Raw genomic sequence first — 14,869 nt, forward strand, 5'->3', positions numbered from 1 at the left:
ACACGTTGTCAGAAACTGTCTATAATAATGTACACGTTGTCACACAATGTCTATAATAATGTACACGTTGTCACACACTGTCTATAATAATGTACACGTTGTCAGACATTGTCTATAATAATGTACACGTTGTCACACACTGTCTATAATAATGTACACGTTGTCACACACTGTCTATAATAATGTACACGTTGTCACACACTGTCTATGATAATGTATACGTTGTTAGAGAGTGTCTATAATAATGTACACGTTGTCACACACTGTCTATAATAATGTACACGTTGTCAGAAACTGTCTATAATAATGTACACGTTGTCAGAAACTGTCTATAATAATGTACACGTTGTCACACACTGTCTACAATAATGTACACGTTGTCACACACTGTCTATAATAATGTACACGTTGTCACACACTGTCTATAATAATGTACACGCTGTCACACACTGTCTATGATAATGTATACGTTGTTAGAGAGTGTCTATAATAATGTACACGTTGTCACACACTGTCTATAATAATGTACACGTTGTCAGAAACTGTCTATAATAATGCACACGTTGTCAGAAACTGTCTATAATAATGTACACGTTGTCACACACTGTCTACAATAATGTACACGTTGTCACACACTGTCTATAATAATGTACACGTTGTCAGACATTGTCTATAATAATGTACACGTTGTCACACACTGTCTATAATAATGTACACGTTGTCACACACTGTCTATGATAATGTACACGCTGTCACACACTGTCTATGATAATGTACACGTTGTTAGAGAGTGTCTATAATAATGTACACGTTGTCAGAGATTGTCTATAATAATGTACACGTTGTCAGACACTGTCTATAATAATGTACACGTTGTCACACACTGTCTATAATAATGTACACGTTGTCACACAATGTCTATAATAATGTACACGTTGTCACACACTGTCTATAATAATGTACACGTTGTCAGACACTGTCTATAATAATGTACACGTTGTCACACACTGTCTATAATAATGTACACGTTGTCAGACATTGTCTATAATAATGTACACGTTGTCACACACTGTCTATAATAATGTACACGTTGTCACACAATGTCTATAATAATGTTCACGTTGTCACACACTGTCTATAATAATGTACACGTTGTCACACACTGTCTATAATAATGTACACGTTGTCAGACATTGTCTATAATAATGTACACGTTGTCACACACTGTCTATAATAATGTACACATCGCTTTTAATATCATTTATTTCCGAAGACATTCTCGGAAAGTAAGCAAGTCAAGTTCATTCTCCGTATATTTACTTCCCACATTTAAATCATTCTGCCATAGTTTTACGTTTAAATCTATATAATAAACAATCTGACCTTTGCACCTTTATTCCCCAGAGTTCCGACTGGTCCGGAATCACCCTACAATAAAGTTGCAACATATCACCAAGAGGAAGACTGATCTTTCATCTATACACAGGGAAAATCTAATTGTGACGTCAGTTTAATAATGATACTCACTTTGATACCACGTGGTCCTGGGTACCCTGTTACACCCTGCATACCCATTGTACCCTGTAGGAAACAAATTTCAGAAACGGCATACAATAAATTGGTCCCTAAAATATTCTCTATACCACTACTGTAATATGATTTGTAAGTGAAGAATGACATTATTTGGACCCTTTTGTGAAATGGGATTTTATATCATTAGTTATGTTAATCACGGGGTATGAAAATTAACCTAGGTTGTATTTCAATACATCCCGGTACCAAAGTCTAAAAAGGGTTGTATTTCAAAGCACCCAGAGGTCGTGCATGGTATCGAATTAATTTCTTATTACACCAATGTTATTATATGAAAACTTTCAAAAAATCTAAGTAGTAGAAGTTTGTCAGAAATGAATATCAATGTGCATAAATCTAAAATCATGAGAAAATTCGGTCTACCTTACTTTTATTTTTAATTTGCCGGTAGGTTTTGGGGGTGGGTGGGTGTTTGGCATTTTTGTTTGTTTGTTTGCTTTGGTACGGTGGCGAATCACGTGAATTAACATGATCAGTTACACGGAAAAATCAACACAAAGAAAAATTCAAACAAGTAAGTAACACCTTTATCAATAGTGAATTGTCACATAACTTATATCAACATTTGAAGGATTTACTCAGAAACAAATATATACTAAAATGGTGGTTCTACGTGCGATAGAAGCATAGAACACTGATATCATATTTTGGAGGTCGGAAAGTCTTTGACTAAAAAAAAAACCCCAAAAAATCAAAAAACAAAAAACAGCGTTTCCTGCTTCTATCACACGTAGAATTACCAATGTAGTTTAGATTTGTTCCTGAAAAAAAAATCTTCAAATGTTGATATGGCATATGGCAATACGTTATTGATAAAGGTGTTACTTACTAGTATGAATTTTCCCATGTGTTGACTTTCGTCGCCATTTTCCTTGTAATTGATCACGTCAAAGTCACGTGATTCGCCGCCGCCTGCTTTGCAACAAACGAGCAGAAATTCATACATAGTGACTGTGCATATTAAAACAAAATGTGAAAGGCATCACACATATATACAATTGATATGTGCTTTTAAAAATAATGTGATTTCAAATATATTTAGTAAGAAGAGAGTGTGACCTTGTATTAAACTTGAGACAAAAACAAGAACCACGATGCCCATTTTTCTGTGTGCCAAAAGAATATTGTTGAATACAAAGTATCAAATCTCAATGCGCCCAGTAAATATGAAAGGACAATGCGCCCAGTAAACATGAGAGGACAACGCGACCAGTAAATATGAAAGGACAACGCGACCAGTAAATATGAGAGGACAACGCGACAGTGCAAAAAATACATTGAGCTATAACTTTACACATATTTTGAGGTGAAACTGAATGGTTGTATTTTAAATACTTTTTTTTAAAATTCAAATTCCTTTCACATATATTCCTCAAAGAAGTTTAACACAATATATCATTGAACTCAAGAATTTGCATGGAAGCTGATATGGAGTATTACCTTTCTAATAATTTCCTGTTACTGTATAGTTGTCTTAATCTAAGGGTGCACTTGATTTGTTAATTATCAGTGAAGGACATGAAGTACTCACCTCGTCTCCCTTTATGCCTGGATCGCCGGCATTTCCCGGAGTACCCTGGTAACAAATATACACATTGTGACAAGATGTCGCATTTGGGGACCAAAAATTTAATCGTACAAATGAAAGATTTAATGTTGAATATAATTAAACTTGCTTCATTTACATGGCAAATTATTTACGTGTACTTAAATGGTAAATATCAGGTTTTTAGCGTATTGTTAAAATATAGGATATTTTCAGAACTTGACCTATTTTTAGGTGACGTCACTCAGCGGTTTGCCTATATATAAATACGTGTTTATTGCCGGGGTTTATACATGTAAATACGTGTTTATTGCCGGGGTTTATAATGTAAATACGTGTTTATTGCCGGGGTTTATAATGTAAATACGTGTTTATTGCCGGGGTTTATAATGTAAATACGTGTTTATTGCCGGGGTTTATAATGTAAATACGTGTTTATTGCGGGGGTTTATAATGTAAATACGTGTTTATTGCCGGGGTTTGTACACGATCTTTTATTAGATATAAAGTCAGTACTTACTGGTGGTCCTACAGGTCCTGGTAGTCCCGGAAGACCCGGCTTACCCATAGGGCCGTTGATTCCAGGGGGTCCAAGGGGTCCAGGGGGTCCCGGAGGGCCCTAAAACAGAAAATGTTATGTTATTACTTGATAGCATATCTAAAATAAAAAAGTGCCAAGTTTCACGCACGTGCCCTTTCGTTTTGATATTTTATAAGATGAATGTTACTAACTGTTGCTCCAGGGGCGCCAGACTGCCCGGGGGCACCTGGGGGTCCTGATAATCCCTACAGAAAAAGTGTTGTGTGGCTGATAAAATATGTTTACAGAAGATAACCATCATAATGATACTTGTCAGATGTCAATCAAAATCTCAATAATGAAAGTTTTCACTTTTTATACTACATGCATAAAAGTTTTTGATTTTGAACACTAACCACATTTCCTTTCGGTCCAGGAGATCCTTCCGCCCCGGGAAGACCCTTAGAAAACATTAAGTTACAAGACAAATTATTCACATGTTACAAAATGCATAAGTTAATGCTTTGACCTGATTTAAATTAGCATATAATAGGATTAAAAGCACGTGCAGCAACCCCTAAACGAGCAAAACTTACCGGAGGCCCCATGGGCCCAGAACGACCTTGGGGTCCTAAGAAACCTCTTGGACCCTGAAAAAGGGCAAAGAACAGTAAGATACGCTATTTTTATATATAAACACTGAACGTGAAGATAAGTAATTATCTACATGGAGACATGCACATTAATTTAAAGATCAGCCGCAAAAATCATGCAACTCTTACGATTTCTCCCGGCGGGCCAACTGGGCCCTGTTCACCAATGTCTCCCTAGAAAAGAAAATCAATCTAATTCATATTCCCTCTTAACAGTTTAAATTTTCAAAGAGAAAACACTATTATGAATGACAAATTCTAAAAATACCGAGTCCCTATCGGGATTTTGGTTACTTTTTCTATTATTATGCAGTTACCTACCGCTTTGCCTACTGGCCCGACTTGACCGGTGGGACCTGTTGGTCCAATGTGGCCCTACAATTAAAATTGGAATTCATGATATGACTGAATGACTTTTAAAATAGCTTAAGGATTAAACTTATACAGAAAACATAATAACATCGAGATACTTGTACATACTGGCCGACAAAAGCCTCAATCTGGTAGAGTTACATTAAGCTTTGTGAAACATGGAAATTGATGTATCTTAAAGTTTATATTAGACGTTTTACTGTATTTTACTCATTAAAACTGCATTACGAGTTTTATTCAACAATAATTTAAATTCTCGCCCCAGCCAAACGAGGACTTAGCTATTCAATGAGAGTCACATAGCTTCTCTGTGATATTGAACTGGTTAAAACCAGTATCAAGCAAACAGAGCCGGCTGCTCCTGTTATGTCAATTTCACGTACTTGTATAAGATAAGTGGCAAGTTTAGAATAAAAATAAACAATCAAGAATTTCTACTTTGAGAAAATGCAATTACTATAGGATTAAACACTCACAAACTGAATAAAAGTACGAAGCACTTTTTTGTTAAGTTTGTGAGTAAAATGTCAGGAACTTACGCATCGATAGAATGATTCTAATAATTCCATGTATAAAAAAAATCAAATATTTGAAGTGTCCTCGCTTCTTTGTTTTCAGGCACGTATAAAAATAAATCGCGTTTTAAGATTTTTTGAATATGTGAATTCTCGTTAAGTTTTATTCTTGTCCCATTAAAACAATTGTAATAAATTACACTGGAATTAGATAGCATTGAATGACAATTATTTTTGACATATGCTGCATAAATAACACGAAACACCCTGAAGACAATACTCGCTAAAACGTGTTATTCAATTTGCCTACTTTATTAAAATACCACCGAGAACGATATAAATTCTATGCTAGACCGTTGAGATCGATGTAAATCCTATGTTAGACTGCTGAGATCGATGTAAATTCTATGCTAGACCGCTGAGATCGATGTAAATCCTATGTTAGACCATTGAGATCGATGTAAATTCTATGTTAGACCACTGTGATCAATGTAAATTCTATGTTAGACCGCTGAGATCGATGTAAATTCTATGTTAGACCATTGAGATCGATGTAAATTCTATGTTAGACCACTGCGATCAATGTAAATTCTATGTTAGACCGCTGAGATCGATGTAAATCCTATGTTAGACCATTGAGATCGATGTAAATTCTATGTTAGACCACTGCGATCAATGTAAATTCTATGTTAGACCGCTGAGATTGTTGTAAATTCTATGTTAGACCACTGAGAACGATATAAATTCTATGTTAGATTACTGATATCGATGTAAATTCTATGTTAGATCGCTGAGATTGTTGTAAATTCTATGTTAGACCACTGATATTGATGTAAATTCTATGTTAGACCGCCAAGTTCGATATAAACTCTATGTTAGACCAATGCGATCGATGTAAATCAATTGTTAGACCGCTGCGACCGATGTAAAAGAAATATTAGGGTGACCTTGACCCTTACAAAATGACCTTGAGTGACTTTTTCAGAAAGTCATTTGCCTATTACATGTACTTAGAGTGGAAGATTTTTGAAAATTGGTCAATTTGTGACAGTTTTTGCTCCCCTTAAGGCTCCCAGGGATGCAGGAGTCCTGAAGTTTACATTTTATGTCCGATTTATCCCAATGATGTTTCATACCAAATTTGAAAAGAATTGTAATAGTGGTTATCAAGAAGTTAAAAATGCTCAATTGTTAACGCACGATGAACGACGAGAGACGCAGACCAATTGCAATAAAACACCTGAGTGACTTAGGTTACCTAAAAGTCGTTTGATTGTTAAAATCAGTAACATATTGACATCTTAATATCGACATGTTGATGTTTAGTGAATAAGATAAGACACTTAAAATGTTTCCATACTGAACATATGTCATGAAAAGTTGCGTCGTACTGAACATGTCGTATCATGTAAAGTTATACCACACTGAACACAAAATGTCATGAAAGTTATACCACACTGAACATGTCATGTCATTAAAGTTACACCGCACTGAATACATCATGTCATGAAAGTTACACCGTACTGAACACAAAATGTCATGAAAGTTACACCGTACTGAACACGTCATGTCATGAAAGTTACACCGTACTGAACATGAAATGTCATGAAAGTTACACCGTACTGAACACAAAATGTCATGAAAGTTACACCGTACTGAATATGACATGACTATGAAAAAGTTGATGAAGTCATGCTTACCCGCTCTCCTTTTGATCCAGGAAATCCGGGCATGCCGGGATATCCTGGTGGCCCCTACAAACACAAAGGTATTATTTGATACATGGCACGTACATTTTTCTTAATAGTATCTTTTTAATATACCTATTCTAAATATCATACGTGTCATTGCTTGTTCTTGCACATGTCTGGTATTTTAGCGTTAGAACTGGGAGATCACTCAATAAATTTAGAGTTTGTCAGTTTGAAGATCTCTATCGATCTCTATCGATCGATCACTTGAATGATCGGATCTATCTGTTTATCTTCTGTCTGGAAAAACATAAGCTTTTCAACCTGGAAATTATGATTCTGTTCAAAGAGTCCACTTGTATGCCTGTCACTCACCTAGGCTGATAACATGTGATTTTACCTTTTCCCCTGGAGGTCCTAACTCTCCTCTGTCTCCATCCAAACCAGACCGTCCCTAAAACACAAAAGTTTACGTTTTGAACATTATTCGTTATCCCTATAAGAGGATTATGGAAAGTGATCAAATGTAAAAAAAAAACAAACAACAAATTTGTACCCTTTCTCCTGGCTGCCCTACAAGACCTTGGAATCCCATTGGTCCCGGAACGCCCTGTAAGAATAAACACAATTTAATTTTATCAAAACAGAACTTTCTGTGAAGTCTTCAGAAAATGTAACCTCTACTAAGGTGTTCTGTTGATATCACTCGTTCCTTCATGTTCTGTTCATGCCACTCATTCCTTCATGTTCTGTTCATGTCACTCGTTCTTTCATGTTCTGTTCATGCCACTCATTCCTTCATGTTCTGTTCATATCACTCGTTCCTTCGTTTTCTGTTCGTGTCACTCATTCCTTCGTGTTCTGTTCAAATTACTCGTTCCTTCATGTTCTGTTCATGTCACTCGTTCCTTCATGTTCTGTTCATGTCACTCATTCCTTCATGTTCTGTTCATATCATTCGTTCCTTCATGTTCTGTTCATGTCACTCGTTCCTACGATGTTTAGGGCGAAGATGTGAAGGAGTGAATCTGCGAAGGCAAAGAGCAACACGCAAGGGCCACAAAGCGAAAGCGCAAAATTGTGACGGCGTAGGAGGAAAAAGAGAAAGGCGTCGGAGGGCTAACGGCGGGTGTGACCGGTCAACAGGGGATGCTTACTCCTCCTAGGCACCTGGTCCCACCTCTGGTGTGTCCAGGGGTCCGTGTTTGCCCAACTATCTATTTTGTATTGCTTGTAGGAGTTATGAGATTGATCACTGTTCGTTATCTTCACCTTGCATAAACAAAAATATCGCTAATTTGCCCCTCTTTCCACTTTCACTTTGTTATCCACTCACAACAAAAGGCCATATACCCTCTCTCTCTCTCTCTCTCTCTCTCTCTCTCTCTCTCTCTCTCTCTCTCTCTCTCTCTCTAACTGTATTCCCATACCTGTTCTCCTGGGTTCCCTACATCTCCTTTAGGACCGTCCATTCCCGGAGGTCCCTGGAAAAAAGCAACGATTATTTTTTAAACAATATTTTATTCACAAAGTGAATGGAATCGGGCAGAAAGCATAGGCTATTTAGCCCTAAGCAACAATTATTGCAATTGATGTAATTTCAAACAATCATCAAACTATTTTTCATGCCACAATTGCAATATGAGAACAAAGAAAAGGTATTTTACTCAGACTTTAACCTCATTCAATGACAATAACAAATATGGATGTTCACTCAAAATACTGAATCGCAAAATACAAACCACGTCTTATAAAATATTGGACTGGGGAAAAAAGAGTGTTTTATGTAAAATCTCTATGTTGAGTCAGAATTTTAGTTTTATGTTTCATTTTTAAAGAAGGGGAGGAGCGGGGGATACTTACCGCAGGTCCAGCGAGACCCGTCATTCCTTGAGGTCCTGGGGCACCACGCATTGCAAGCTACAAAGTAAAACACATCTAATATTAAACACATCATATATATAAAAATGAGATACGGAAGTCTATTTACTTTGTATGATAGCAGTTTGCATCTATAGTTGTTAATTGCCTTACCATGTGTTGTCCAAGAATTTCTCTAAATGCTTGGGCCTGGTGAGATGTTTTGGATGCAAAGTTGGCCTAAGTAAAATAGAGAAATCAATTGGCCTGTAGGAGAAATTAATAAATCAATTGTCCTGTAGGAGAAATTATTAAATCAATTGGCCTGTAGGAGTAATTAATAAATCAATTGGCCTGTAGGAGAAATTATTAAATCAATTGGCCTGTAGGAAAAATTATTAAATCAATTAGCCTGTAGGAGAGATTAATAAATCAATTGGCCTGTAGGAGTACTTGTCAGTCGTAATGAAAGAATGAAGATCGAACTATCATAATGATCTGAAACGATGCAATCAGATATTGTATCAGAGTTTGTCAGATAATCCAGGAAATAATGTCTTTCAACTTACGACCCTTGAAAGGTTAGAACCTTGAAATTAATGAGTTGATGAACATATTTGTATGTAATAATAGTTACTCACATCGATGATGAAGACATTCCCTGGAGGTCCTGTCAAACCAGATGCTCCTGGTATACCATCGCGTCCGTCAAAACCCTAAAAGAACGGCAAGCAAAACAGTAATCTAGTATTTAGTAATTTTATTAATAAGGCATGTACAGAGTTTACAATGTCAGGTTTTGTAGATGAAATAAAGATAGCTCAGTCATCTGAAAATTGTATAATTTGCTATAAGGTAATCACCGAAGATTGGTCTACGGGAGGACAGCTTCTATTAAATTTACCACCAAGCAATTTCGTAGAAACTATCTCGTATTTCATAGTTTCTAAGTCTATATTTATAAACATATATATTATATATTTTATCTGTTTTCTTTTATGTTTTACTGTATATTCCCAATAATACACGCTTTTATCTATCTATCACTGCTTTTTATACAATAAGTCCTTAGATGTAAAACTTATACGGTACCAATTTTGATGCACCAGATGCGCATTTCGACAAATAATGTCTTTTCAGTGATGCTCAACCGAAATGTTTGAAATCCGAAATAACTATGAAGTTTTAGAGCTAAATATAGCCTAAAACAGCGTGCCAAAAAAGTCCAAGGATAAGAGCTATGCATGCGGGAGATAATCCTTAATTTTGAAATGAATTTCTAAATTTTATAACAGCAATTAAATATACATCCGTATTTTCAAGCTAGTAACGAAGTACTTAGCTACTGGGCTGTAGAGACCCTCGGGGACTAACAGTATAACACATATCATCTTACATTGCAGCAAACTAACGGTTAAATTCAGTATTCGCATAACATGAGGAATTTACAGTAATGAAAATGTAAAGATAACGAGCAGTGATCAATCTCATAACTCATATAAGGAAATCAAAATTATGAGTTGGGCAAACATGGACCGCTGGATATACCAGAGGTGGGATCAGGTGCCTAGGAGGAGCCAACATCCCCTGTCGACCGGTCACACCTGCCGTGAGCCATATATCTTGATCTGATAAACGGAGTAATTTGTAGTCAAAACCATGCAATGTGTAAAGAACGGTCTAACAACTGGTATGAAACACGTCAGACAGCATTTGACCCAATGGCAGGTTGTATTGGCAAATTAATTCGTTATGACGACCATAGAATTTGTGAAATGCTGCCTTTAAACAAAACTGTTGAAACCCCTGTAACATCAACGTGTTTGTCAGGAGCCTACCTCGATTTAAGAACTGACCATACGCAGAACAAGCTCTTGCGTATAAAATCAATTGTGAGACATAAACACCATATGCAGGTGATAATGGAATATTGCTACATAAAGTTGACGATGGAGAAGCTGAAGTCATCCTGTTTGTCATAAAGTTGAGTTGTTAGTTTGCCGTTAGCATCTATGATCAATGAAATATCTAAGTACGAGGCAGATGTGAAAGACTGTGGTGTCCCTTATGTAGAGTTCACTGGGATATAGCGAATCGAAATATGAATGAAATGATTATTGTTAATAGATAAAATGTCGTCGATATATCTCATGTATCTGTAATGTGTCTTCAGTTGTTTTTTTTTTTTTTTTGAATAGTTGTTTCATTTGTATAATTTTCCTAGGGGTGATTTTGCAATCTTACCGGCTGTCCTTTCGCTCCCGGTGGTCCTGGGGGACCCAATGGCCCTGGTGGTCCGGCCTCTCCCTACAATTATTCACAGGTATTGAAAACCATCTTCAAAAGCTAAAAATGCCAGGACTTCCCTCCCCAAAGCAAGTAACAAATCCACACATAAGACATGAAAATATTACACTATTTCCATACCGTAAATCTGTTTATTTTTAGTTTAGATAAATTTTTGACAATTTAAATGTGCTATGAAATTAGCAAACAAGATATTTTTCGTGAAACTAAAACCTCCTAATTCGCAAAACTGTAAGCACACAAAATTTAATCTATAACAATTTGACCCAATTTCGCAAAAATTTCCAGATTTACGGTATGTTAGTGTTGACCCCACATACTAAAATACTGTAGTAGTTCTTACGTATCTGTAGGCGTACGACACACCAGTAGACGCATCATACGTCACCAACTACAATGAGATAAAAACAGGGCGTATTATTCCAGCCATCACAGTATTATTCGGCGGGTTTTATCCATAATATTACTGACAAATACGCAAGTTTTGATTTGCGTACAGAGTTACTTCCTTTTATAGAACTCTTGTACACAGTAAGGCGCGAAATATTTTGTTTACACGCGGGGTGAGGGACAAAATATATAAATGTACACAGCAAGTTTCTCATACCCAGTTTTATCATCAAAATTTGATTAATACAGGCACTAAGTTAAAAGGAAGTATTCAGGAAGTAATTAAACATATATTGTTATTTCATTGCTTATACATGCCATATCTAGGTTATTGCTTGCAAATTGTACATTGTTTTTTGTGTTTTTATTTCAGCAAAACATTTCTTTCGATACTATTTTTATGTTTCCTATATTTACATCTTTAGAAGAAGCCGCTTTTCAATTCTTTTTATTGCTTTTCCTCACTGATCGTAAGTGCACCTTGTCCCATTTAATCTTCACAGTAGCACTAAATGCACCTCCAACACACAAAATTTAATATTTTGATGCTCAATACGACATTGAGGACAGCACCTAAATCATTATTTTGAATGCCAGATGCCTTTATACTTGTGAGAGTAAAGCGTACAATGTATCGTAAAAATATCCTTACAGATAATAATTAAAGACGGGATCCGTGGCTTATTTTGATCAAAGTTTCGAGACATAATGATTTGGGGTCAAACACGAAACATTTGTCTATGTTTTTCCAAATTTCACATTAAATGTGTCAGAAACATCGTCACGCTTATCAATGACATGTTAATCGATTGCATTTTAATGAGATAACAGGACATTAGAATCATTAGCTGAACCCAATAATCCTGTAACTCCATTTTATACTTACGGGTGCTCCTTCCATGCTCACTTTCACGGCACCCCCAACTTTACCCACGGTTTCGCCAGTTTTAGCATCAACAAGGATTCCACCAGATTTATCTAAAACTTGCATAGCACCAGATTTATCCACCATCATTACTCCTTCCGCTCCTGAGCCCATGCCTGATTTATCGACCGTCACTATCCCCTGGGCGCCTCCCCCTATACCGGACTTGTCCACCATCACTACCTCACCACCTCCAATCTGCCCGGTGACCTCGATTCCACCTTCTCCGGTCACGGCGGCCATTGATTTGTCCACGAAACCTTGATCCGACTTTCCCGTACTAATAGTGAAATAATCCTGGTTACATTCAGGGGAATAATATCGGCACACATCCTTGGCTCCCTCGGGGAAAGGGATGTAAATCATGTCTTGGATTTCACCCTTAAACAATTACATAGATACATTTTAGACAAATGTCTTGGAAATAGTTTAGATGATATTCTTTGATACATCCTTTGCAATTGACAATTACCTTGAATTCAGGCGAATCGTGTAAGTCTCGACCGATGAACAAGATTCCCTCAGTACTGAAGGCATCTTCCGGGGACATGCTGCGCTTGAAGGAAATGGCTTCCCCTGGAGCACAATCAAAGTAAGGTGTCACTTTCCCGCCACTTACACTGATACCTATTCTGTGCCAGCTGTAAACAAAATGTTCATGGTTAATATCTTTCTTCTGTATAAGATAAAACTGCATACCCCTGGGTGATTGGTAGACTTCTACACGCAAATATTATCTTCAAGATATGAATTTGCAGATGAGAGGAATTTTGAAAAAAAAAATTCTTCTAAAATTTTGGTGTTTGTAAAAAATCAATATGATGTTCCTGTAATATTGTATGTTTTTAAAACAGTAAAATATGATCATCTAGTGGATATCTATTGAAAATCCGGTTTTTTAAAATTTGATTTGCATAATTTAAAGAATTTATGGAGGTCCATTGCAAACATCGGCTGCAATAAAATCTAAAGCATCAAGAATGGGTAATACTATGTGCACTACTACAGGTCGATAACTCCTATCAATGGCACAAGGAGTTTTGTTTAATTAATAACTGTACAAACATTTGTTCCGTGTTCAATTACTGTACAAAGGTTTGTTTTATATTCAATTAACTCCACTTTATGATAAACGGGATGATTTCAGCTTCTCTTTCGTCAACTCCCATATTTATTTAGCAATATTCCATTATCACCTGCATGTGGTGTTTATATCTCTCAACTGATTCGATACGCAAGAGCTTGTTCTGTGTATGATCAGTTTTTAAATCGAGGCATGCTACTGATAAAGATGTTGATGGTGCAGGGGTTTCAACAGTCTCGTAAAAAAGTCAGCATTTCGCAAATTCAATGGCCATTATAACAATCTAGTTTGCCAATGTAACCTATCATAGACCATGGGCCAGTAAGACATTACCTCCCTCCCTCTAGGGATTTTTCTACACTATGATTTTTTGAAAGTGTGTATAAAATAAAAGTAAATGATGGTTGTTTGATATATTTATGTTGGGGCGTTTTCAAGATAGGGCCATTTGAATTTATAAAATTTTTGGCAAATTCAACATGGCTGTTTTGGTGTTCCATACCGAATTAAAGACAACACATTGTAAACACAAACAACGGGATAGGGATTTCCCAGAGAGGACATTTGTGAGAAATACGTATAAAAAATAGAAGACAGTGTATTATGGAAAGTGGTACATATTTTTAACTGTCTACAAATTCATGCCATACGAAATTATACAGTGTATACTACATTCCCAAAATAACATGTACCTATCAACATGTTCAATACTAAATAAACAGTATGAAAAACGGTTCATTCCTAGATACTATAATCCATAGACCCTATCTTTATATGATATATATGCAATCTTGACTTAGTAAATATAACTTTCAATATAAAAATCTTTGCCCACATTTCCATGTCTCACACAATATATCTAATGTATGGAAGCCCATAAATTATGCAAGGTGAAGATAACGAACAGTGATCAATCTTATAACTCCTATAAGCAATACAAAATAGGTAGTTGGGCAAACACGGACCCCTATAATCAATACAAAGGAAGCACATGGATTACTTTTGTGTATACAATGCAAAAATGGGGGAAACCCTAATAAATAACGGTTCAACTATTGAGAATCGGATATATTACAAACAATAAACTAATTTATGAATAATTTAGATTAATGAATTATATTAATCTACAATTGTAAAATAGATAACTATATTGTCATAGTAATATTGAACACCTTTTCAATTTTCAGCTTACTTATAAAGATGTCACATAAGACAGAGTCCCAAGAATAATAAAGGCATAGATTGTTTGCTAGCTTTAAATGGTGCCTTACATGGTTTCTATCGCTGGTGTTATAATAATTTACAAATATTAGTTACTAGAAGTAAAACTTGCGCATTGACGAAGTTGCGCCGAGTCAAGTGAACTGGAAGACTAAGAGACATTCACTCAACCTGTGTTCACTATCGACACTT

The 14,869-nt window shown here is 36.0% G+C and overlaps 1 protein-coding gene across 1 annotated transcript in view; it reads right to left on the reverse strand.

Moving 5' to 3' along the window:
• Positions 1-14,869, reverse strand: part of LOC125678889 (collagen alpha-1(I) chain-like) — a 64,285-nt gene that overhangs the window by 30,823 nt on the left and 18,593 nt on the right. Inside the window, exons 4-23 of the mRNA XM_048917674.2 lie at positions 12,845-13,013; positions 12,334-12,753; positions 11,401-11,448; positions 10,995-11,057; positions 9,392-9,466; positions 8,925-8,990; positions 8,754-8,810; positions 8,321-8,374; positions 7,447-7,500; positions 7,291-7,344; positions 6,900-6,953; positions 4,634-4,687; positions 4,442-4,486; positions 4,256-4,309; positions 4,076-4,120; positions 3,872-3,925; positions 3,660-3,758; positions 3,125-3,169; positions 1,528-1,581; positions 1,384-1,428 (exon numbers count right to left, since the gene is read on the reverse strand). Of these exons, the coding sequence (XP_048773631.2) occupies positions 1,384-1,428; positions 1,528-1,581; positions 3,125-3,169; positions 3,660-3,758; positions 3,872-3,925; positions 4,076-4,120; positions 4,256-4,309; positions 4,442-4,486; positions 4,634-4,687; positions 6,900-6,953; positions 7,291-7,344; positions 7,447-7,500; positions 8,321-8,374; positions 8,754-8,810; positions 8,925-8,990; positions 9,392-9,466; positions 10,995-11,057; positions 11,401-11,448; positions 12,334-12,753; positions 12,845-13,013 (1,609 nt within the window). The remainder of the gene's footprint in view (positions 1-1,383; positions 1,429-1,527; positions 1,582-3,124; positions 3,170-3,659; positions 3,759-3,871; positions 3,926-4,075; positions 4,121-4,255; positions 4,310-4,441; positions 4,487-4,633; positions 4,688-6,899; positions 6,954-7,290; positions 7,345-7,446; positions 7,501-8,320; positions 8,375-8,753; positions 8,811-8,924; positions 8,991-9,391; positions 9,467-10,994; positions 11,058-11,400; positions 11,449-12,333; positions 12,754-12,844; positions 13,014-14,869) is intronic.

The sequence above is a fragment of the Ostrea edulis genome, chromosome 2, assembly GCF_947568905.1.
Source record: "Ostrea edulis chromosome 2, xbOstEdul1.1, whole genome shotgun sequence".
Taxonomy (NCBI): Eukaryota; Metazoa; Mollusca; class Bivalvia; order Ostreida; family Ostreidae; genus Ostrea; species Ostrea edulis.